Source organism: Cnephaeus nilssonii (assembly GCF_951640355.1).
Source record: "Cnephaeus nilssonii genome assembly, chromosome: 3".
NCBI classification, from domain to species: Eukaryota; Metazoa; Chordata; class Mammalia; order Chiroptera; family Vespertilionidae; genus Cnephaeus; species Cnephaeus nilssonii.
Genome location: NC_137074.1, coordinates 3,035,092 through 3,056,916, shown reverse-complemented (window position 1 = coordinate 3,056,916; position 21,825 = coordinate 3,035,092). Strand labels below are relative to the sequence as shown.

Here is a 21,825-nt window from a genome sequence, read left to right as displayed (position 1 = left end):
CACAATAATCCAATTTCCATGTCACCCTAACAGATGCTTCTTTGGTGGCTCATCTCCGAGGACACCTCCTTTCCCGATTTCTCCCAAGGGGAGTTCCCCTTCCCCATCTGTGGACATTCTCACCCTATTATCTCACCTGCCTGAAGGCATGCAATGTCATCCTGATGGGATAGTGTTGGTTAGCCTAGCACTATTATCATTTATTATTATCATCATTATTTTTGTTCTCATCTAATGACATGTTTATTGACTTTAGAAAGAGAGGAAGGGAGAAGAGAGAGAAACATGGATGTGAGAGAAACATCGATTGTTTGCCTCTGGTATGCACCCCGACCAGGGATTGAACCCGCAACCTAGATATGTGCTCTGACTGGAATCGAACCCGAAACCTTTTGGTGTATGGGATAACGATCCAACCAACTGAGCCCCACCAGCCAGGGCTAGAGTATTATTGACCCCTCTGCACCCCTGAAGGGCAGGGATCTTACTCACCTAGGACAGTGGTCGGCAAAGCGCGGCTCGCGAGCCACATGCGGCTCTTTGGCCCCTTGAGTGTGGCTCTTCCACAAAATACCACGGCCTGGGCGAGACTATTTTGAAGAAGTGGCGTTAGAAGAAGTTTAAGTTTAAAAAATTTGGCTCTCAAAAGGAATGTTAATCGTTGTACTGTTGATATTTGGCTCTGTTGACTAAGGAGTTTGCCGACCACTGGCCTAGGAAGATCCAGGAATGCCCAGCTCTGTGCTTTGGACATATTGGCTGCACAATACATTCTGAAGGTGTGAGCTGCCTCCCGGCCCCACCCGCGGTCCTGTGCTGAGAGGGTGGGAAGCTGGTGCGGGTAGGAGGCCCGAGGGGAGCTGCGGGCCTCGCTCTCCGATGTCCTTGTCCACGGCAGCTCTAAGTGCTGTCCACCTTTGGCTCCGAGTCAGATATAATAAAACAGCGCCGGCCATCAGGACTAATGCTTCTTAGCTTTCGTGGGAGGCTCACAGAAGACGTTTGCGAGCCCTGACTGGTGTCAGATACAATAAGTATAATTAATCTCTGGAAACACACAGATGAAATTACTTAGAGCACGACTCTAGTTTATTCCCAAACCTCTGGTCTCCGGGCGGAGAGCAGACCCGCGTGGCCCTTTGCTGCCGTGAGCCCCTCTCCCAGGCGGGGCTCCGGGGACGTGGCTGGTCCTGGCCTTTCCGACTGGGACGTGGACAGCGCTGGGCCTGCAGAGCCCGTCCTGGGGACTCACAGGAAGAAAGTGGATTTGCGCAGCAAGGTGACCTCGCCTTTCCTCTCTGACTGCGTCTCACGTCGAATAAAGGCGGGTGGCCCCTGCACGGCTTCCCAGGAACACATGGAAGCAGGCCACACGCTGGACGTGAACGGTGCAGAGTTCCCTTCTCTCTCTTTTAAAATGTATTTTTATTGATTTCAGAGAGGCAGGGAGAGGGGGAGAGAGAGAAACATCAAAGATGAGAGAGAAGCATGGATCGGCTGCCTCCTGCACGCCTGCCACCCGGGCATGTGCTGTGACCGGAAATCAAACCCGTGACCTCCTGATTCCTGGGTTGACGCTCAATCACCGAGCCACGCCAGCCGGGCTCTACTGAGACTTTACAGCAGGGCCGGCTCTGCTGTTTTGTCAGACGCTGGAGGCACCTCCCTGGGCCATCCTGGGGGACCATCCGGGGAGAGCAAAGGCCCGCCGTGCACCCAGGTCCTCGTGCTGGCCCGCCGTGCCCCCCCACCCCCCATTTCCTCTTTCCCCTTCGCTTTCAGCAAAACCTCGGCCGGGGCTGGCCATTGCTGACGGGACAGAGAGGCCCCAGGAGGAAAGGGGAAAGGTTGGGGGAGAACCCGCTCATTCCCAAGTGTCTGTCCCCTTCACCTCCGGAGCAATGGGGACCACCAGCCGTTTCGGATGCTGATTTGGGCACGCGATTCCCTTCGCAGTCCTCATTCGGCAGAGATTTAGTCTTGGTGCTGACTTCAAGACGCTCTTACCGATTGTCCTGGTAGAGCTGGCGAAGGGACGCCTTCGGCCCGACTGCTCTGGTTGTCATGGCAGCAGTGGGGAGTCTTGGCTGAGGGATTTGAGGGGGCCATGGACCTGATGGTAATAACTCCCCGAGCAAGTGTTTCTGTCAGGGCCCCCGGACCCGCCAGTGCTCCCCGGCCCAATGAAGAGGCCCGCGGAGACTGCGTCCCTGCAGCAATACGTACTCTGAACACTCGCCGCCGCCCGAGCCTCCGCAGGTCTGCTGACAGCAGGACCCCGAGGCCTGGGGCCGCCGCCGGGAGCGTGGGCCTGTTTTGGCAGCCGGGACGCATCCTCCCGCGGGGCTCAGGGAGGTCACGGCTGGAGGGTTGACGTTGGCGAAGACACGATCTACTCAGCTGTTCCTACCCCTGGCGGAGCCGCGGCAGCTACGGGGGAGACCGGGGGAATTGCTGGATTCCTGGCTCCCCCCCCCCCCCCGGGAGCCTGATTCAGGAGGTCGGGGGGGGGGGGGCCCCGGACGGGGCGGATGCGTGTTTTCCAACGCCCCCGTTACCCAGCTGTGACAGGCCGGCCGCATCGGGAGGGTACGGAGGGCGGCCAGGCTCAAGTCACTGGGGAGATTACACCAGCCCAGAAGCCTCCGGGGTCCTCCGAGGGGAAGAGGAACGGATGTTATGGACCCCGGGGGAGCCCTTTGTTGGAAAAGTCCCCTCTTTGCCCTAATGGGCGGTGCGGTCCCAGCGTGTCTGAGAGTGGATTCTCTGTCCTCATAGGAACCCCTGGGAGCTTGTCAGAAATGCCGAGCCGGGGGTCTCCCACAGACCCTCTGCCTCAGATGCCCCGAGGGCGGGCTGGGGGCCTGTGCTTGTCCCCCCCCGCCCCCCCGCCACCCCTGCACATGGAAGTGTGAGAGCCTCGGGGTGTTCTCCCTGTCCGTGGTGAATCCTCGGTGCCGCTGGGGGAGCCCACAGAGACGGGTTTGCAGACAGCGACGCGCCCCGTCCAGCGCTCATCTGCCTCCTCGGTCGCGCCCCTGCCGACTGCTCTCCCCAGAGCTGCTCTCCCTGGGGGTGGGTGTGCCCACCCCCCTCTTCCGCCTCCTCCGTGCCGTCTCTGGGCCCATCTCTTTCCCGGACGCCTCTTCCTCCACCTGCCCCTCCGGGGCAATCCCCTGGCCTCTCTCGGTTTCCATGGTAACAGCGGTGATGCTTTCCAGATGCCGGTCACCAGCCCAGACTCGTTTTCTAGCTTCAGACCCCTCTGCTGTGCAGCCTGTGCGTGCTGCGTGGTGGGTGTCCCACAGCCGCCTCCGGCCCCATGGCTGAGGGGCTCAGGTTCCCCCCAACACCCGGTTCCCTTCTCTCCCACACTCAGTGGGTGGTGCTGCCATCCTCCCGGTCCCACCCGCCTTCCCTCTCACTGCTCCTCCGTCCGAGCAAGCCCTGCTGACTTGAGCTGTTGACGATACCGAGTCAATTCCAGCTCAGTGAGACCGGGAAAAAGATGTCCCCGAAATCTACTCTCTCCCTAGTGCCGCCGACGCGCCCAGACCCCATCACCCCTCGTCTGGGCCTTGATGCTGCCTCTAAGCCAGCCTGCTTCCCACCTGCCCGCCCCATGCACAGCCGGCGTGCCTCCACACGGCTCCTCCAAGCCTCTGGCCACCCGCCCCTCCGGCTTTACAGCCCGCAGAAGCCCTGCCTTGCCTTGGGGTAAAGCCCAGACTCCTCTGCGCCCCCAGGGCTTCCTAAGGCCGGTTCCTCCTCTCTGCCTCCCTGTGCCTCGCCGCATTTCCAGAGGAGATTGCTACCACCTGGACGCCTTTCCGTCACGATAACCCCTCTCCCCGTCTGTCCGTCCGTGGGTCCCTCATCATCCTTTCAGATGCAACCCTGCCCTAGCGAAACCTTGGCCGACCCCCGCCAGGTGTGTGGCCCCCACTGTGCGCACCTCCATCACACACCTGTGTGCGCCTCCATCACACACCTGTGTGCACGCCTCCATCACACACCTGTGTGCACGCCTCCATCACACACCTGTGTGCACGCCTCCATCACACACCTGTGTGCACACCTCCATCACACACCTGTGTGCACGCCTCCATCACACACCTGTGTGCACACCTCCATCACACACCTGTGCACCTCCATCACACACCTGTGTGCACACCTCCACCACACACCTGTGTGCACCTCTATCACACACCTGTGTGCACACCTCCATCACACACCTGTGTGCACACCTCCATCACACACCTGTGTGCACGCCTCCATCACACACCTGTGTGCACGCCTCCATCACACACCTGTGTGCACACCTCCATCACACACCTGTGCACCTCCATCACACACCTGTGTGCACACCTCCACCACACACCTGTGTGCACCTCCATCACACACCTGTGTGCACACCTCCATCACACACCTGTGTGCACGCCTCCATCACACACCTGTGTGCGCCTCCATCACACACCTGTGTGCACACCTCCATCACACACCTGTGTGCACACCTCCATCACACACCTGTGTGCACACCTCCATTACACACCTGTGGGCACCTCTATCACACACCTGTGTGCACACCTCCATCACACACCTGTGTGCACCTCTATCACACACCTGTGTGCACCTCTATCACACACCTGTGTGCACGCCTCCATCACACACCTGTGTGCACACCTCCACCACACACCTGTGGGCACCTCCATCACACACCTGTGTGCATACCTCCATCACACACCTGTGTGCACCTCTATCACACACCTGTGTGCACGCCTCCATCGCACACCTGTGTGCACGCCTCCATCGCACACCTGTGTGCACACCTCCATCGCACACCTGTGTGCACGCCTCCATCACACACCTCTGTGCACGCCTCTATCACACACCTGTGGGCACGCCTCCATCACACACCTGTGCGCACCTCTATCACACACCTGTGTGCACCTCCATCACACACCTGTGGGCACCTCCATCGCACACCTGTGGGCACCTCCATCGCACACCTGTGCACCTCCATCGCACACCTGTGTGCAGGACTCGTTTGCACGCCTGTTGCCGCCCCTGGACTGGACTCATCTGTTGCCTCCGGTGCTGAGAATTGTGGCTGGTTCTTTGTAGGCACTGAGTGCACACTTCTTGATGAATGAGTGATCCCCAGCACCCGGTTTCTAGAAGCATCTGTCATGTAAAAATCTATACTTACATTTCAGCCATTCTTCCAGTTTATGAAACACATGTCATGCATTAATGTGCTGGCAGTCGGTTCATAAAAAGAACTATGCATTCTGATTTATTGGCTCACGGTACGCAATTAATTTGCGGATTAAGGGTCAGCCAGGAGCTGGGAGTGGAGCAGATCCTGTGGCGTGGACCACGTTACACCCAGGCCAGAGCAGCTGATGGGAAGCCGTGTTAAACGCAACCGCGGTGGCTTCACATTTAAGACATAGTAAGCTTTTTTTCCTTCAAAACCAAAAAGTATATATTTTTCATATTTTGGGGAACATTTTAAAAAGCCATATTTTATTCTGGTAGGTAAGAATCAGGCTAATAATGGAAATGAAACGATGCCAGCACTTTAGCTGAACTTGCTGTGTCAGCGGTGAGGACAAGAAGTTGGGGTGCCCACGTAGGCCTGCTTCCTGGTCACCCGTGCCCCCTGCAGCACTGGCCTGAGGAGGTCCTGAGTCCCCCCCTCAGACAGGGGGAGCTTGGGGGGCGAGCCAGCGGAGGGGGACACGTCAGTGATGCATCCTGGGAAATACTTCGGCTCCAGCCACACGCACACTCCAGTGGCCTTGCTGCTCCGGGCCAGGCGCGCGGCTTCCTGCTTTCTGTAACCCATGCCCCGCGCCCCGCTCTGCGCCCCGGGACGCCGTGACAGAGCCTGTGTGTACACACTCGGAGCTGTCCCTTGGTTCTCGGTGGTTAGGAGACAGCCGGGGGATTAGCAAACGGGCACCCGGTCGTTTTCTTCTTGAAGGTTCAGGGGGGCTGAGTGATGAGCTTGCCCGAGTTCAAAAGGGGAGAAGACACCCCATTGCAATCCTTCCATCCTTGCCGCCCCCCCCCCCCCCCCCCCGCAAAATATTGTCCCTTGCTTTCCCCGGATCTTGCGCCTCCTGGGTTCCCACCCCGTGCGCAGATGGCACCCGCGGCTGCGTTGGGCTGCACAGCTGCCCTTCGGAGGGAGGCTGGTCAGCGGAAACCACCCCGTCAGGGTCACAGTGCGGGGACAGAGTGTGGAGTCTGAGGTCAAAGTGCCCCTGCCCTGTGCTGGCTGTCCTGCTGGCTCTGCAGGGACGTGACTGTCACACAGAGACCGTCAGGGTGCTCGATGGTCAGGGCCTGGAGCCTCGGTTTCCCTGATCTCACAGGTGGGGACCTGGGGTGCTGGGAGGCGGTACTGGGTGGCGTTGAGTTTGGCAGCACCCCAGGCTCTTGCCCTGGGACTACGTGGCTCACGACGCGCCAAGCTCGGCCCTGCTGGCCGGCACCCATGGTTTTTATAAATCGGAGCCTCCCTGGGTCCTGCTGGCCGGCACCATCGTTCTGTGTGAAGCGGCCAGGCTCGGATCGCTAATAGAACGTCACCGCCCGGGGCTTGTCGTGGGCAGAACGTGTCCCCCAAACGCTGTGCGGCCGTCCTGTCCCGGCGCCCGGCGCGGGAACTTCCTTAGAAGTCTTTGCCGATGCATCACGTTCGGGATCTCAGGGTGAGGCCACCCTGGTTTCAGGATGAGTCACTCTGGAGCCGATTTAGATGGCGTTTAGATGAGACTTCGAACTTTAGGCTTCTGAGTTGATCCTGAAATGAGTTAAAACGAGTTCAGACTTTTGGGGCTGTGGGATGGAATGAATGTACTTCGCATGTGAAAACAACATGGATTTTGGGGGGGCTGGGGGCAGATGCAGTGGATTGAATGCTTATGTCCCTCCCCCCACATTCCTGTGTTGAAATCCTAACCCCCCATGAGGTGTTAGGAGGCGGGACCTTTGGGAGGCGATGAGGTCGGAAGAGATGGGTGCCCTCCTCAGAAAGACCCCGGAGAGCTCCCTCGCCCCTCCCCCCATGTCAGGACACAGTGAGAAGACACCCGTCCGTGAACCTGGAGGTGGGTCCCCCAGACTTGATCTTGGCCTGTTCGGCTTCCGGCACTGAGAAAGCGCCTGTGGTTATAAGCTCCCAGCCTATGGGGTTCTGTGGCAGAAGCCAGACAGACTAGACAGCTGTCAAAGGAGCGTGGGGCCAGGGTGAGGGGGAGTGAACTCGGGGTGCCCCCTGCTTCCTCCTGAATGGAGCCTGTGGTTTTTTTTATCTTAAATATGATTTTATTGATTTCAGAGAGGAAGGGAGAGGGAGAGAGAGAAACATCAATGATGAGAATCACTGATCGGCTGCCTCCTGTACGCCCCCTGCTGGGGGTGGAGCCCGCTACCCAGACATGTGCCCTGACCAGGAATTGAACCCTGACCTCCTGGTTCATGGGTTGACAATCACTGAGCCACGTGGCTGGGCTGGAGTCTGGGTTTGATCAGGTTTCCAAGCTCTCTCTGCACAGTCCTGTGCTCAGCGGGGGAGGGAAGGCAGGGGGAGCAGGGTGGAGTTTGGGGGGGCTGACCCTGCATCCAGGTGCTAGGGGTGGCTCAATAGGTGGCACCAGTGATGCCACTCCCCGCTGACTGGCTGAGCGATGGACACATGACCTGATCTTGGCCAATGAACTGTGAGGAGTGTTCTGATGGGGGCGGGAAGGAGAGGGTGCCTCTGGGAATGTCTCCTCCCCCCAGAAGGACAGGAGGGAGAATCCCTGTTGCTCTGGACCCTGCCCGCCTGACCGTGGCCTCCGGAACTGGGACCAGCACCTGTGGGAGATGAAGCAGCGCCGGGGGCAGAGAAACGGCGGGAAGAAGGCGGGGTCGTAGGCAGCAGCACGGCACCGTGGACCCCCACTCTGCCTGCGAGTCGGCTGCAGCATGACCTGAAAATTTTCCCTCCTCGTTTCCAGCGGTGGGCAGTGCTGGTCACCATCGCTGGAAGCTAGAGGCTCAGGATGGCAGCACGCGGCGTCTTTGGTCCCAAAGCGGAAGCCCAGGCTGCTTTCCGTCCCAGGCTCCCACCCAGAGTGGCAGGTGGGGGGCGGGAGAGAGAGAGAGAGAGAGAGAGAGAGAGAGAGAGAGAGAGAGAGGGAGGGAGAGAGAGAGAGGTTTCTATGAACTGGGTGTGTTTGGAATTCGTGCCTCTCAGCCGGTTGCTGATTGCCTTCGGATGCTTCTGGGGAGAGAGCCTTGCAGAGGGGGCCCCGGTTCCGTCCGCCCCCCAGCTTGTTGTGCCCCGGGATCGGGAAGGCAGGAGCTTCCCAGAGACAGGCCGGACCGCCCTGATTCTTGTCAGGAAACCTACCCCGCCCGTCGGAACATGGAACCCACACGGAGCGCAGACCGGAAGCCGGACTGGCGTGTGTTCTGGCCTCTTGTTAGAACCGCTTTGCTGCCACAGGTGAGCTGCCTCCCCCGCCCGGGGCCCAGGTGTCTCCTTTATCCCTCTTCTTACTGCCAAACCCCGGGCACCCCGAAGGCCGCGGGACCTGTCGACCTGGAGGGTGGCCGAGGTCCTCAGCACATCTTATAAGCAGTTCTCACCGAAGAGTCACCCTGGTCTAAAGCCCCTGAATCGAAGACACCCTGGTCTAAAGCCCCAAGACAGAAGACAGAGTTTTTATTTGTGATATTTCTGGGCTTGGCCACAGAAGAAAAAACATATGAAAATATTTTTATGTATTTCTAGCCCCTGGCAACCACCCATTAGCTCTCTGTCTCTATGGACCCATCTATTCTGGATATCTCACATCAATGGATTCGTACAAAATGTGGCCTTTGGTGTCCAGCTTTTTACACGTAGCATCATGTTTTCAAAAGTTCATCCACATCAGGAGGACGTTTCTCCCCAAAATAAACCAGGCTGGAGAGCTGGGACGTCTCCTGTTTACAACAGAGCAGCAGCTTGAAGAACTTGCGGGACACGCCTGGTGTTTGTGAGCCCCCGAGAGGTCTCCAGAGGCTGTGGAGGCCAGCGTCTGCTCATGGAACCACCCTCTGCCTCCTGACTCGGTTTCACCCTGGCTCTGCTCTGGGCGATGCCACCTGGGGCCCTTGGTACTTCCTTCCGGCCCTGCTTCTCACACAACGAACGACTCCCCACGGTGTGAATTCAGTATCGCCCTGCCTTGCCTCTGTGTAGGAGCGCTCAGTAGATCTTGAGGGAAGATGAACCTCAGAAATCGGGGAGGAAAGTAGTGGGTGTCATAGTAAAAAATATAGAAATATTTAAAAATGCTTAAAGAATGTGAGAAAAGTTAAAAATGTTTGAGTTAACTTCCCTTAAAACTTAGTCTGATATCAAAGATACATTCCCCACTGCCCTGAAGCGTGTGTACCCCAGAGATAAGGATTTGAACTGACGAAGAGTGACTTGTGTCAGGATAAACACTTGCCTGAGTGACGTACTCTCCTTAGCCCCCTCGCCGTGTTTAAGATTAACATATGTGCATTGACGTAAATCCTTGATAGCCACCTGGGCTGCTACGGGTACGAACAAGCTTTAAATACGGACCCCTGCCAGCCAACGATGCTTGTCTTGTGGAGACATTACAAAGGCCCGTCCCTTCGTCGGTCTGACAAGCGATGCCGCTCCACGCTCCTCTTCCTGCCAGATGACAGAAGAACGGCCAGTAATCCCCAATTGAGACGTGACCGAGCTCTCGGGAGAAGAGCACCAGCCCCCCTACACCCGGACCAGCCCAGCCCAGCTGCCGGACCCCAGAGGACACCACCACGGGGATCCCTAACTAAGTTTGTACCCGCAGCCGCTCAGGAATTTGTGTGACTAATAAAAAGCTGTGTGATTTGCAACTGCATATGTTTCATGTGGTGTAATTCCTCCGGCAGTTAATTGAATTAATTTGCGTATGCTTAAAATTGAAATGAAAGCCTCTTGTCTTTGTTGGTCCTAAGCCTGCCACTCTGGTCCTGCCTGCGTAAGAACAGTCTCTTCGCTAGCAACTACTTGAATGTCCCACACCTGCACGGTTAAAGTTTATCTCAAGGGACGCCTTAGAATGATGAACGCCCCAGATCCTTTCCCTGGATCTACTTGGGACAGTGGGTTTCTAAACGTTGAGCACTTCTCATCTTGCAAGGCAGTCCTGAGGTCCTGTGGGTGGAGGTGGGCAGGTAGTATCTAGGGGAAGAGGATGCTGAGTTAAGAGCTCTGGAAAAGGTCATGGAAAGTTTTAGCGTATGCCTGTAGTGAATTCATCGTAAGGATATAAACTTAAAAATGATTTACCAATTCGCCTTTTCTCTTTTATGTTTTATTGCCATTGTCTTTTCATTCTTTGCAAAACCCCTTTCTGACATCATTCCTATGGCTGTTATAGACTTTACCTGTTTTTATCCCCACCCCCGCATTTTTATATCCTCACTATATTTTTACAACTTTATCTGGAAGTCAAAGAATTCGTCCCTCTGGAATTCATTCATTCTGGAACTGGGAACTTGCATCTGCTGAACTTTAACAATTCGTTTTTGATTTTTTAAATATTTTTTATTGATTTTAGAGAGGAAGGGAGAGGGAGAGAAAGATAGAAACATCAGTGATGAGAGAGAATCATTGATGGACTGCGTCCTGCACAAACCACACTGGGGATCAAGCCCGCCACCTGGGCATGTGCCCTGACCTCCTGGGTCATAAGTTGACACTCAACCATTGAGCCACACCAGCCCCGCAACAATCCCCTGTTTTTTTGTTCTTCTGAAAGGATTTTAACAGAACAGTTACTCTTCAAACAGCCCTCCTAGCCACTAGGTGGCGCTCATATGCTATTGTAAATGGATTCTCATATTAAACTATTTGGAAAAACAATTTGTCTTCATTTAAGGTAAATACAGGAATTGGCCCTAAAAAAATGTATGTGCTTTGTGGATTACAGACCCCCCTGCCCCCGGCTGCCTTTTTCACTACATCATCATGATTAAGCAACGGCACTCCAGAATCAGGTTGAGTTCAAATATGCCCCGTCACTCACTTGCTGTATGACCTTGAGTCACTTAACTTCAGTGTTCTCATCGACAAAACAGAGTTAACGACATATACCTCATGGAGTGGTAGGGAGAATTAAAAAGTTAATATATATTGAAGCACATGGTGTGGTGTTATATGTGTTTTTTGAAAAACAGTCTCTTCAGCGTGTCCCTCTCCCCCCCATCTTTATGAGATATAGCAACAATTAACATTGTATAATTTTAAGGCGTACAATGTGATGCTTTGATCGCATGTAGAATGTGAAGGGATTACACAATAGGGTTACTTATGTGTGTGCCTTTGTTATTGATGTTTTTGTTTTCACGGTGGCATTGCTAATCCCCCAGAGCAGCGATTTTCAACCTTTTCCATCTCAGGCACCCTTAAGCTAATGACTGAAATTCCGCGGCACACACCAAAAAATATGTGATTTTCTAAATGGGGATTACCAAAACTCCACACAGTGTCTTTTTCCATCACCAATACTTCTTCTCCTTCTCCTTCTTTTTAAATTCTCACCCATGGATATGTTTATTGATTTCAGAGAGAGAGGAAGGGAGAGTGAGAGAAACATCCATGTGAGAGAGAAACATCAGAATCTAGCTGATCTGACAAAACATCAGAATCTAGCTGATCTGACAAAAAGTAGGTATAATTTAAATTTCTTCACACCAGATGGCTATTGTGTTGGCTGCTGTTACTTTTTTATTTGACAATCTAAGGGAAAGAGGTCAGTGCCCCGGACTACATAGTCAGGCAGTGCATGTTTTAAACATTCTTGCAGCACACGGTTGAAAATCGCTGCTTTAGACAAATGCTTCCCAAATGCCAGTTCAAGGATTAGGCATATCAGAATCACTTAAGGATCTTGTCTGAAACATAGACTTATAAGCCCCATCCTGGAGTGTCCATTTCAGTAATTTTGAGGTAGGCTTTAGGGATCTATAGCCTTTAGAAGCCTATTGGTCATCCTGATGACCAGCTGGATTTGGGGGCCCGTGACATAGACCACCCAGGGTGTTACTGTCGGCCCAAGTCCAGTCGTGGGGCAAGAAGGTAAGGCTGTTGCACACCGGCAATTTCCAATTTCCCTCCAGCACCGTGCGTGCCATCCGAACCTCTGCCCCTTGGGATGGTCCCTCTCACCACTATCTCCAGGCCTAACCCGGGTGAAGCCGAACGGCAACCACTGGCTGATTTAAAAAAAAAAAAAATATTGATTTCAGAGAGGAAGGGAGAGGAAGAGGGAGATAAAAACATCAATGATGAGAGGGAATCATTGATTGGCTGCCTCCTGCACATCTGACCGAACCCGCAACCCAGGCACGTGCCCTTGACCGGAATCAAACCTGAGACCCTTCAGTCTGCAGGCCGACGCTCTATCCACTGAGCAAACTGGCTAGGGCCCCACTGGCTGTTTCTGGCTGGTACCCTCATCCTCAGCTGACCCCTGGATGCATCCAGCTTGGGTTTTTCCTCCATCATCCGCTGGTCACAGCAGACCTCAGGAGGGGCCCTGGGGCCGCCGTGGTGAGAGGCAGGGCCGGGGCTGCCTGCTGGTGTAGCTTGCTGGGCCCTGGGTCTGCAGGTACCACCCATCTCACAGCGAATGGCCCGGCCGGCCGTGTAGCTCCGTGGGTGTGATGGAGCCCGGCTCGTCATGGCTGATTGGTCACTTGGTGTCCCATTGTTGGGAACAACATCTCTTTCAGGCCGAAGAGTGTGCCAGGAGGGGGTTTTTGTTGTTGCTGTTCGTTCGTTTTTCTGAAGTTATTCATTGTACAAGGCCTTGCTCCCGAACATTGTCTGAGTTGTGATTTTCTAAATGGGGATTGCCAAAACTCCACACAGTGTCTTTTTCCATCACCAATACTTCTTCTCCTTCTCCTTCTCCTTCTCCTTCTTTTTAAATTCTCACCCATGGATATGTTTATTGATTTCAGAGAGAGAGGAAGGGAGAGTGAGAGAAACATCCATGTGAGAGAGAAACATCAGTCCGTTGCTGCCTGTACGAGCCCCGAGTGGATATCAAACCCGCAACCTGGGTATGTGCCCCGACCAGGAGTTGAACCCACACCTTTTGGTGCACGGGGGCACTGCTCCAACCACCTGAGCCACCGGGCCAGGGCGTGGGCTTCTTTTAGAAAGAGTTCCTGTGTGTCCATTTTGTCAGCTTTGCTCTTCAAAAATAGCCTCTTTTATGAAAGAGTTCTATTGAACTTCGACTTTGAGGGAGAATGAATGTTTACCACTTAAAAGCTCACTGGTTTTTATTTCTCTCCAGTATTTTAGATTACTTCTAGACTGGCTAAATTATATAATTAATGATGAAGCTCAATATGTTGATTTTTTTTAAGGGGAAAAGTCACCCATCGCCAGTACCTCTGACTCCACAGGGGCTGCGGGCACAGGCTCAGGCGGGGGGGGGGGCACTTCGGCCGAGCCTTTTCCTGCTGTGGCCCCCGCTCAGCCCTGGTCTCTCTTGTGATGCTGTATGAACCATGTCCCCAGCCGTAGAACGGCTGTGTCCAGGCCGGAGACGCCCGTGGGGCTGTGCTGCCTGCTGTGTGTTAGGAGGGGCGAGGCAGGCAGCTGTTCTTACGCTGAGATGTTCCAGCGCGTCCAGGCTCTGGCGTTAAAAGGGGCACTGGCCCGGCTGCCCCCGCCTCTTCTCAGGGGCTGTTTCCTGTTGTCTTGTTGCCCGAGTGTGCCTCCGAGGGCCCCGCCTGTGGCACCTGGGATTCATCAGTCTGACTTCCATGATGCCGTCACCGCTGAGGTTCCGCAGATGTCAGCTGGTGGAGGAGGGCTGACGACGGGCCAGCTGCCCGAGCACCGCTGTCTGGGGCGTGGGGACTGCGTCAGGCCCTTCTGTGTGTGTGTGTGGGGGGGGATGGGAAGGATAGAGTCCCCGGGCCCGAGGCTGCACACGGGCCCTGAGCGGCACTTGGTCCAGAGCACCACCTGGCAGGAAGGCCGTGCCCGCTGTGGCCTGAGGGAGCCTGCGCCCTCCGCCCGCCTGGTCTCCGCAGGGACCGGCTGATGAATAAATGGGGATGGGATGGGATGGGGCCACACGCTGAGGCCTGGAGGCTGTGTTTCTGACTTCCTGCCTTGGCTGGGTGGGGGGCAGTGACTCCCCGCCGTGACAGCTGTGCTCCGTGTGGGCCTTTGCTGCCGTCAGGTACATCTACCTCCCCCCTTGCCCACCCCCCGCCGCCATTATGCATCTGGAACTAGGGTGAGGGCGGGAGGGGCTCAGTCCCCCAGCCCCCTGGTCTCCAGTGTGGACCCTTCTGAAGGCACATGCTGAGCAAAGCCTTGGCTGGGGCTCTGCCCGGCCTCTAGGGGTGCTGTTCTCCCACAATCCTCCCCTATCTCTGCCTGGATGACCCCAGAAGATGCACTCTGACCTTTCCACTCATTAGGATAGTTATCTGCCTGCTCCTGATAGCCAAGCAAGGCGGTGGTGTCTGCTGTTTTGGGTCCTATCGTCGCCATGGTTACCAGTGGGCCCACTTCTGTGCTGGTGTCTCCTACCATCAGCCCTGCAGAGACGGGCACCACTGAGACGCCAGAGATGCCAGGGATGCCGCCGGCTGCCCCAGCAGCTCCTCATTGCTTAGGCAACGGGCGCACGAGCGGCCCTTCCCGGGACACAGCCTCGCTGGGCGTCCTGGCTTTCCATGGCGGGTCCAGTCCAGCCGCTGCTTCCTGAGCCTTTGGCTCTTCCTTCGCCGTCTGCCTCTTCCTTCGCCATCCGCCAGGCGGTCCTGGCACGTCTGCCTCACTCCACATGACCATCGCTTGCTCCTGCTGCCCAGAGCCCCCTCAGCACACCGATCCGCCTCTGGGAGTGCTGTGCAGGGCTGTTAGGGGCTGACTGAGGAGGACTGTTAGGGGCTGAGCTGAGGAGGGCTGTTAGGGGCCGAGCTGAGGAGGGCTGTTAGGGGCTGACTGAGGAGGAGGGCTGTTAGGGGCTGACTGAGGAGAGCTGTTAGGGGCCGAGCTGAGGAGGGCTGTTAGGGGCCGAGCTGAGGAGGGCTGTTAGGGGCTGAGTTGGGGAGGGCTGTTAGGGGCTGAGCTGGGAAGGGCTGTTAGGGGCTGAGCTGAGGAGGGCTGTTAGGGGCTGACTGAGGAGGAGGGCTGTTAGGGGCTGACTGAGGAGAGCTGTTAGGGGCTGAGCTGAGGAGGGCTGTTAGGGGCTGAGCTGAGGAGGGCTGTTAGGGGTGAGTTGGGGAGGGCTGTTAGGGGCTGAGCTGGGAAGGGCTGTTAGGGGCTGAGCTGAGGAGGGCTGTTAGGGGCTGACTGAGGAGGGCTGTTAGGGGCTGAGTTGGGGAGGGCTGTTAGGGGCTGAGTTGAGGAGGGCTGTTAGGGGCTGAGCTGAGGAGGGCTGTTAGGGGCTGAGCTGGGAAGGGCTGTTAGGGGCTGAGCTGAGGAGGGCTGTTAGGGGCTGAGTTGGGGAGGGCTGTTAGGGGCTGAGTTGGGGAGGGCTGTTAGGGGCTGAGTTGGGGAGGGCTGTTAGGGGCTGAGTTGGGGAGGGCTGTTAGGGGCTGAGTTGGGGAGGGCTGTTAGGGGCTGAGTTGGGGAGGGCTGTTAGGGGCTGAGCTGGGAAGGGCTGTTAGGGGCTGAGCTGGGGAGGGCTGTTAGGGGCTGAGTTGGGGAGGGCTGTTAGGGCTGAGCTGAGGAGGGCTGTTAGGGGCTGAGTTGAGGAGGACTGTTAGGGGCTGAGCTGAGGAGGGCTGTTAGGGGCTGAGTTGGGGAGGGCTGTTAGGGGCTGAGCTGAGGAGGGCTGTTAGGGGCTGAGTTGAGGAGGGCTGTTAGGGGCTGAGCTGAGGAGGGCTGTTAGGGGCTGAGCTGAGGAGGGCTGTTAGGGGCTGAGCTGGGGGGGCTGTTAGGGGCTGAGCTGAGGAGGGCTGTTAGGGGCTGAGCTGGGGGGGCTGTTAGGGGCTGAGCTGAGGAGGGCTGTTAGGGGCTGAGCTGAGGAGGGCTGTTAGGGGCTGAGCTGAGGAGGGCTGTTAGGGGCTGAGTTGAGGAGGGCTGTTAGGGGCTGAGCTGAGGAGGGCTGTTACAGCTGAGTTGTGTTCTCCGTACACTGCATGTTGAAGTCCCAGCCCCGCACCTGAGTGTGACTGCCTGTCCAGGCAGGGCCTTTAAAGAGACGATTAGATTAAAATGCGGTCATTAGGGTGAGCCCTAATCCAATGTGACTGTCTTAGAAGAGGAGGAGACGAGGACATAGATATGCACGGAAGGACAGCCGGTGAGGCGGGGAGGCGGCAGCCCATCAGCTAAGGAGAACAGCCCAGAGTCACCTCCATCCTGGACTTTGAGCCTCGTCCTTCGCTTGCTCTGCGGTTTGAATCCAAGTGGCAGAGGCGTTTGCGGGTGGCGGGAAGCCCTCTGGAGTTCACGCTGGGAATTTATTGGTGGCCAGTGTCCTCGGGCCTCATGGCCACCCCAGCATCAGTCGCCCTCAGCAGCCGCCGCCCAATCTCTCCTCGTTACAAGGACTCTTTCCCGCATTTCTCAAAGGGCTGATTTGCAGCTCCGGCTGCATCTCCTGCCGGATACCCTGCCCCAGTTTGGGAGCCAGGAGCTAGGTAAGGGGTCTTCATTGCTGGCTGGGTAGGGGTGACCCAGCCCTAAATATCCTATGGATGAGCCTCCACTTTGTGGAGTCACTGCTGGCGTCGGGGTGGGCTCCTGGGGCAGACTCTGAGCGGGACGCTGGAGGGTTGGGTGTTGACTAGGGGCACTTCTGCGGTCCAGGCAGGAAGGGACGGGAGGGGGCGGCGGAGAGGTGGACAGTGCTGCCGCTATCCTGTGCAAGCCAGTGTGGCCTTCAGAGCCTGCTGGGCTGGGTAGAGGGCAGGGGCCGGGCTCCTGACCTGCCCACCGGGTGGGATGGCAGCTGTTGCGGGAAAGGATCTTGCTCAGGTGAGGCCCCCCAGTCACGGCAGCACCTGCAGAGGCCGGCAGCCTCCCGGCCCGGGGCGCACCCTGCCGGCGGGCAGCGGGCCGGAGCACGCAGAGAACCTGTGACGACAACGCAGGAACTCGCTGTCCTGGGGCCGCGCTGAGCTCCCTGTGGGACAAGGGTGAGTGCGGCCGCCTCCTTTCGGCGGGTGGAGCCGGAGGCCCACACTGAGCCGCAGACGGCGGCGGCCCGTGGACCAGGCGTCCTCTCCCGGGAGGGTTTGCTGCTGTCATCCTCCGGGTGTGAGTCTTCGCCACGGGCCCCGCTCAGCCTCTCAGCTCCTCGGACACCAGCGCTCGGGCGTGACTCTGAGCCTCCACCTGCCGCCGAGCTGTCATCAGGCCAGAAGCGACACCGCGTGGCTCTGGCTGCCGTGGGCACGCCGGGAGCGGGTGAAGGTGAGCGGGGACTGCAGACATAGACACAACGGGCTCGCCCAGCCTTTGAGCGGCGCATCCCAGCGCCGACCACAACAAAGGCTCCGAGAAGAAAGGTCAGACTCATGAAGTGCTATTTGTTTTCACTGAAACTCCATCCCACCCACTTAACACCCGTCTAACCAGCAGCGGAATCAATTACCACGTGTCAGCCGGAAACCCGACACAGGGAATGAAAGAAGGACACAGCCTCCCCGGGGAGGGGGCGGGGGAGAGGGGGGGGGGCTGGGGACGGGGAGGGGGGCTATGAATGAGCCTCTCTCTCCTGGAATGAAGGGTTAGAGGCGGCCGAGGCCCTGCTCCTCCTCCCCAGCCCCCGATCACTGTCCCAGGTGCCACCGGGGTTTCCCTCCGAGGGTGGTCAGCAAGCCCGTGGGGTTGGTGGACTCTGGCCACATGAGTCGCTCCATTTAGTAACTGACGACCAAAGAGTCCCAGACGTGCACGGTTTGTGGAGCTCCCGGAGCGGGAATGCCGCGGGCCGTGTTCGCCGGGCCTCTCCGAGCGCCGGACTGCGGCGTCCCCAGGCTTCTGTCCAGCGGGCGTCAGCGCGGGCCGGGCGCCCATCCCGGGTGATGTCACCCGCTCGCTGCGTTTATGGACGTGGCGACAAGGGGGCTCTGAGCGCCCCGCAGAACCTGGGAGGAAGTTCACGGTGCTCTGTCCCTGGCCTGCTGAATCGGTGTGTCTGGCTCCCCAAAGGGCAGGTGTGCGTTGCTAGACGCTGGAGGTCTTCAGCGTTTCCCCTCAGCCCGGGGCGCAAAGGCCCCCTCCCTCCTCCGGGGAGCGACTTGCTCTGCGGATGGCATTGCCCTTCCTGTTGCCGTACCCGCTGGAATGTTCCAGGCCTGGAAGCATTAGCCTGAACCTGGGCTCGGAAAGCGGGCAGCCTCGCTCCGACACGCTGGTGGTTATGGAAAGACATTCCCACGCATCGGCAGACGCTAAGGCCAACGGGTCGCCCAGTCCAGTGGTCCGCAAACTCATTAGTCAACAGAGCCAAACATCAACAGTACAACTATTGACATTTCTTTGGAGAGCCACATTTTTTAAACTTAAACTTCTTCTAACGCCACTTCTTCAAAACAGACTCGCCCAGGCCGTGGTATTTTGTGGAAGACCCACACTCGAGGGGCCAACGAGCCGCATGTGGCTCGCGAGCCACGGTTTGCCGACCACTGGCCCAGTCCGATGATTAGGAGGGCCGCTTGTGGAATGACGAGTGGCATTGCCCGCGGCGTGCCAGCGAATGGCTCCTCCAGTCCTTAGCTCTGTCTGTCGGGTGTTGTTGGCGCCTTTATGACCTGCTCTCAGAGGGTGTTTCTTCCATCTGAACGGCGCTGCCTGGTTCTGGGGTCAGCAGAGAGATCCGTGTGACCCTCTCTCCGCTGTCACAGCCACGCCTCCTGCACGCTGGTCTGTTTCCCGCCTGCACAGGAACCCGCTCCCCTCCATCCCTGTGCGGGCTCTGGAGGCCCAGGCTCAGCTCTGCTCCTGTCTCCGGCTGGAACCGGCCCGCTGTCTCGCAGACACCTCACCCCAGCATGGCGGAGCGGCGGCTCTCTCCTGGGCCTCCTCCTCCTCTGCATCCATTCCCCACAGCACCGGCGGGATGAAACCCAGGGCCACTCAGGCTGGAAACCGAGATTCTTTCTTGAACCCCTGCCGCCCTCATCCCATCCTCACCAGCTATTACTGATCTCCCTCCCCAGGGCCCCTCCCGCTCTGTTCCCCCCTGGGCACCGCTCCTGCTCCTGGGTCCCCGCGGCCTCTTCCTGCTGTTCCCGCCCCGAGCACTCCCCTCGGCGGCCTGGCCCCTGCTGCTCCCTCCGTAGACTGCGTCCCCTTTTTTCTCTTCTCACTAGAGAACCTTAACACTTTTAAGACTCAAATCAGGCGGCACTTTTATTTTTAAATTAAACACACACACACACACACACACACACACACACACACACACCTGAAACCGGTGTGGCTCAGTGGATAGAGCGTCGGCCTGCGGACTGGGGGGTCCCAGGTTCGATTCAGGTCAAGGGCATGTACCTTGGTTGTGGGCACATCCCCAGGAGGGGGTGTGCAAGAGGCAGCTGATCGATGTTTCTCTCTCATTGATGTTTCTAACTCTCTCTCCCTCTCCCTTCCTCTCTGTAAAAAATCAATAAAATATATTTAAAACATACAAACAAAACACACACACACACACACACACACACACACACACACACACATCGATTACTTGTTTCCCAAACCTGCGCTTTCCCGTGTTCTCCGTCTTCCTGGGCTCCCCCCGGGTCCGCACCCCCCGCGGTTAGAGGGAGGATGTCGGCCTGGTCCCTGCCTCCCTGCTTCGGGTCTGTCTTCGCATCTGACATCTTAAAAACGTTAAAAAATCACCTGTGAGCGTCTGGCAGCCTCTTCCCAGCAGGTCCTGCTCTCATTCCCCGTTCTCACTTGAGCGACCGCCCCCGCCCCCGCCCCCGCCCCTCCCCCTTGCGCATCACGTGACGCAGCCCACGTGACGCAGCCCACGTGACTCTCCGCAGCCCACGTGACGTCTCCGCAGCCGTTGGAGCCGGGCTGGGAGATGGCGGAACGGCGTTCTCCCGCGGAGGCCGCCGGCCAGGTGTGCGCCTTCCTGTTCAGGAAGCCGGGGCGGAGAGGGCCCGCGGGCCGCAGGCAGCGCGGGGTGGGGGACCCCGAGCCCGGGGACAGCGGCGACGAGGGCAGCTGCGTGGTCCGCCCGGGCGGGAGGCGGGCCGCCCGCGGGCCCCTGGTCCAGAAGACGCGCGGCGGGCACCGCAGGGCGGACTGCGCCTCGGGTCGCGAGGAGGAGGCGGAGGAGGAGGCGGAGGAGAGCGGGGCGCCCCGCGTGGTCTACAAGTCCACCCGCTCCGCGAAGCCCGTGGGGCCCGAGGACATGGGGGCGACCGCCGTGTCCGAGCCCGACCCCGAGAAGGAGCGGGCCGCCCGGGCGGCCTGTGCGCGCGGCCGGGAGCCCGGGGAGGAGCCGAGGGCCGAGGAGGGCGGCCCGGTCTACCGGGGCCTCCGGGGCTACCAGCCGCGCCTGCGGCCCAAGGACGCGTGCGTGGGCACCGCCTCGCTGGGCCTGGTGCGCAAGGGCCCCCTCCGCGCGCCCGAGCACCTGCGCGCCACGGTGCGCTGGGACTACCAGCCCGACCTGTGCAAGGACTACAAGGAGACGGGCTTCTGCGGCTTCGGGGACAGCTGCAAGTTCCTGCACGACCGCTCCGACCACAAGCACGGCTGGCAGATCGCGCGGGAGCTGGACGAGGGCCGCTACGGCGCCGCCGAGGGCGAGAGCTACGAGGTGGGCAGCGAGGCCCCGGAGGTGCCCTTCAGCTGCCCCATCTGCCGCCAGCCCTTCCGGAGCCCCGTGGTCACCCGGTGCCGCCATTACTTCTGCGAGCCCTGCGCGCTGCAGCGCTTCCGCACCACCCCGCGCTGCTACGTCTGCGACCAGCAGACCCACGGGGTCTTCAACCCGGCCAAGGAGCTGCTGGCCAAACTGCAGAAGCGGCCGGCGGCGGCGGAAGAGGACGGGGAAACGACCGAGGGACAGGCCGGTGGGGGAGGCGGGTCCCGCAGAGATGGCTTGTGAACGCATTGGGACGTCTGGCAGAGTCGCGTCTGTAAGCAGAAAACACCCCCTGGCCACAGCCACCAAGACCCTGGACGCGATGCCACCAGGAACCAGACGAGAGGAAGCAAAGTGCTGAAGTTTGCACGGAAACTGACCACATCAACACCCACGACTCCGAACCCCTTACTCATGCTCGCTCATGGTTTTTGGCCTGTAAGACCGCTCAGTGGTGAGCCATCGGTGATTGGGTTCCAGGTCTCCTTGCGTGAGGCCCTGCAATAAAGCAACCCGAATTCCTCCACTGCAAACAGCAAGAACCAACAAAACCCCAAAGCAAACAAAGGAAAACAACACAGTCATTTGATGGACTTCCACTTTGTTTCCAAACTGGAGCCCCCGTATAGACAAAGCCCAAGGCAGGGACATGAGCCAGGTCTCTGGTTTTGGTCAGACTCCAGCCCGGAGGAATTCACTTTATTTTTCTTTTACAGTTCAGGGAATGGATCAGTAGAAACGAACAGCCTAAACTCTATCTTGCTACATAATAAATGGATGTTGGATGAAATGCAATATCTGGATGTGAACATGTGGACAACAGATGATTTTTAGATGTGACTAACATACTCATTAGGCGTTTTTAGCAAAATTCTCCACTAGGCTTATTGTCCCGAAGTTGAAATACAAGAAGTTGCCTGTCTAGTATGCTCTTCCGAAACCT

The 21,825-nt window shown here is 57.9% G+C and overlaps 1 protein-coding gene across 1 annotated transcript; it reads left to right on the top strand.

Annotated features, from left to right (window-relative positions):
- Window positions 1-20,090: 20,090 nt before the first annotated feature.
- LOC307097251 (E3 ubiquitin-protein ligase RNF113A-like) lies at window positions 20,091-21,125 on the top strand (the record flags this gene model as incomplete). The annotated part of the gene is made up of 1 exon (XM_079767252.1): window positions 20,091-21,125. The coding sequence occupies one exon, from the start codon at window positions 20,091-20,093 to the stop codon at window positions 21,123-21,125; it is 1,035 nt and encodes a 344-aa protein (XP_079623378.1).
- Window positions 21,126-21,825: the final 700 nt, after the last annotated feature.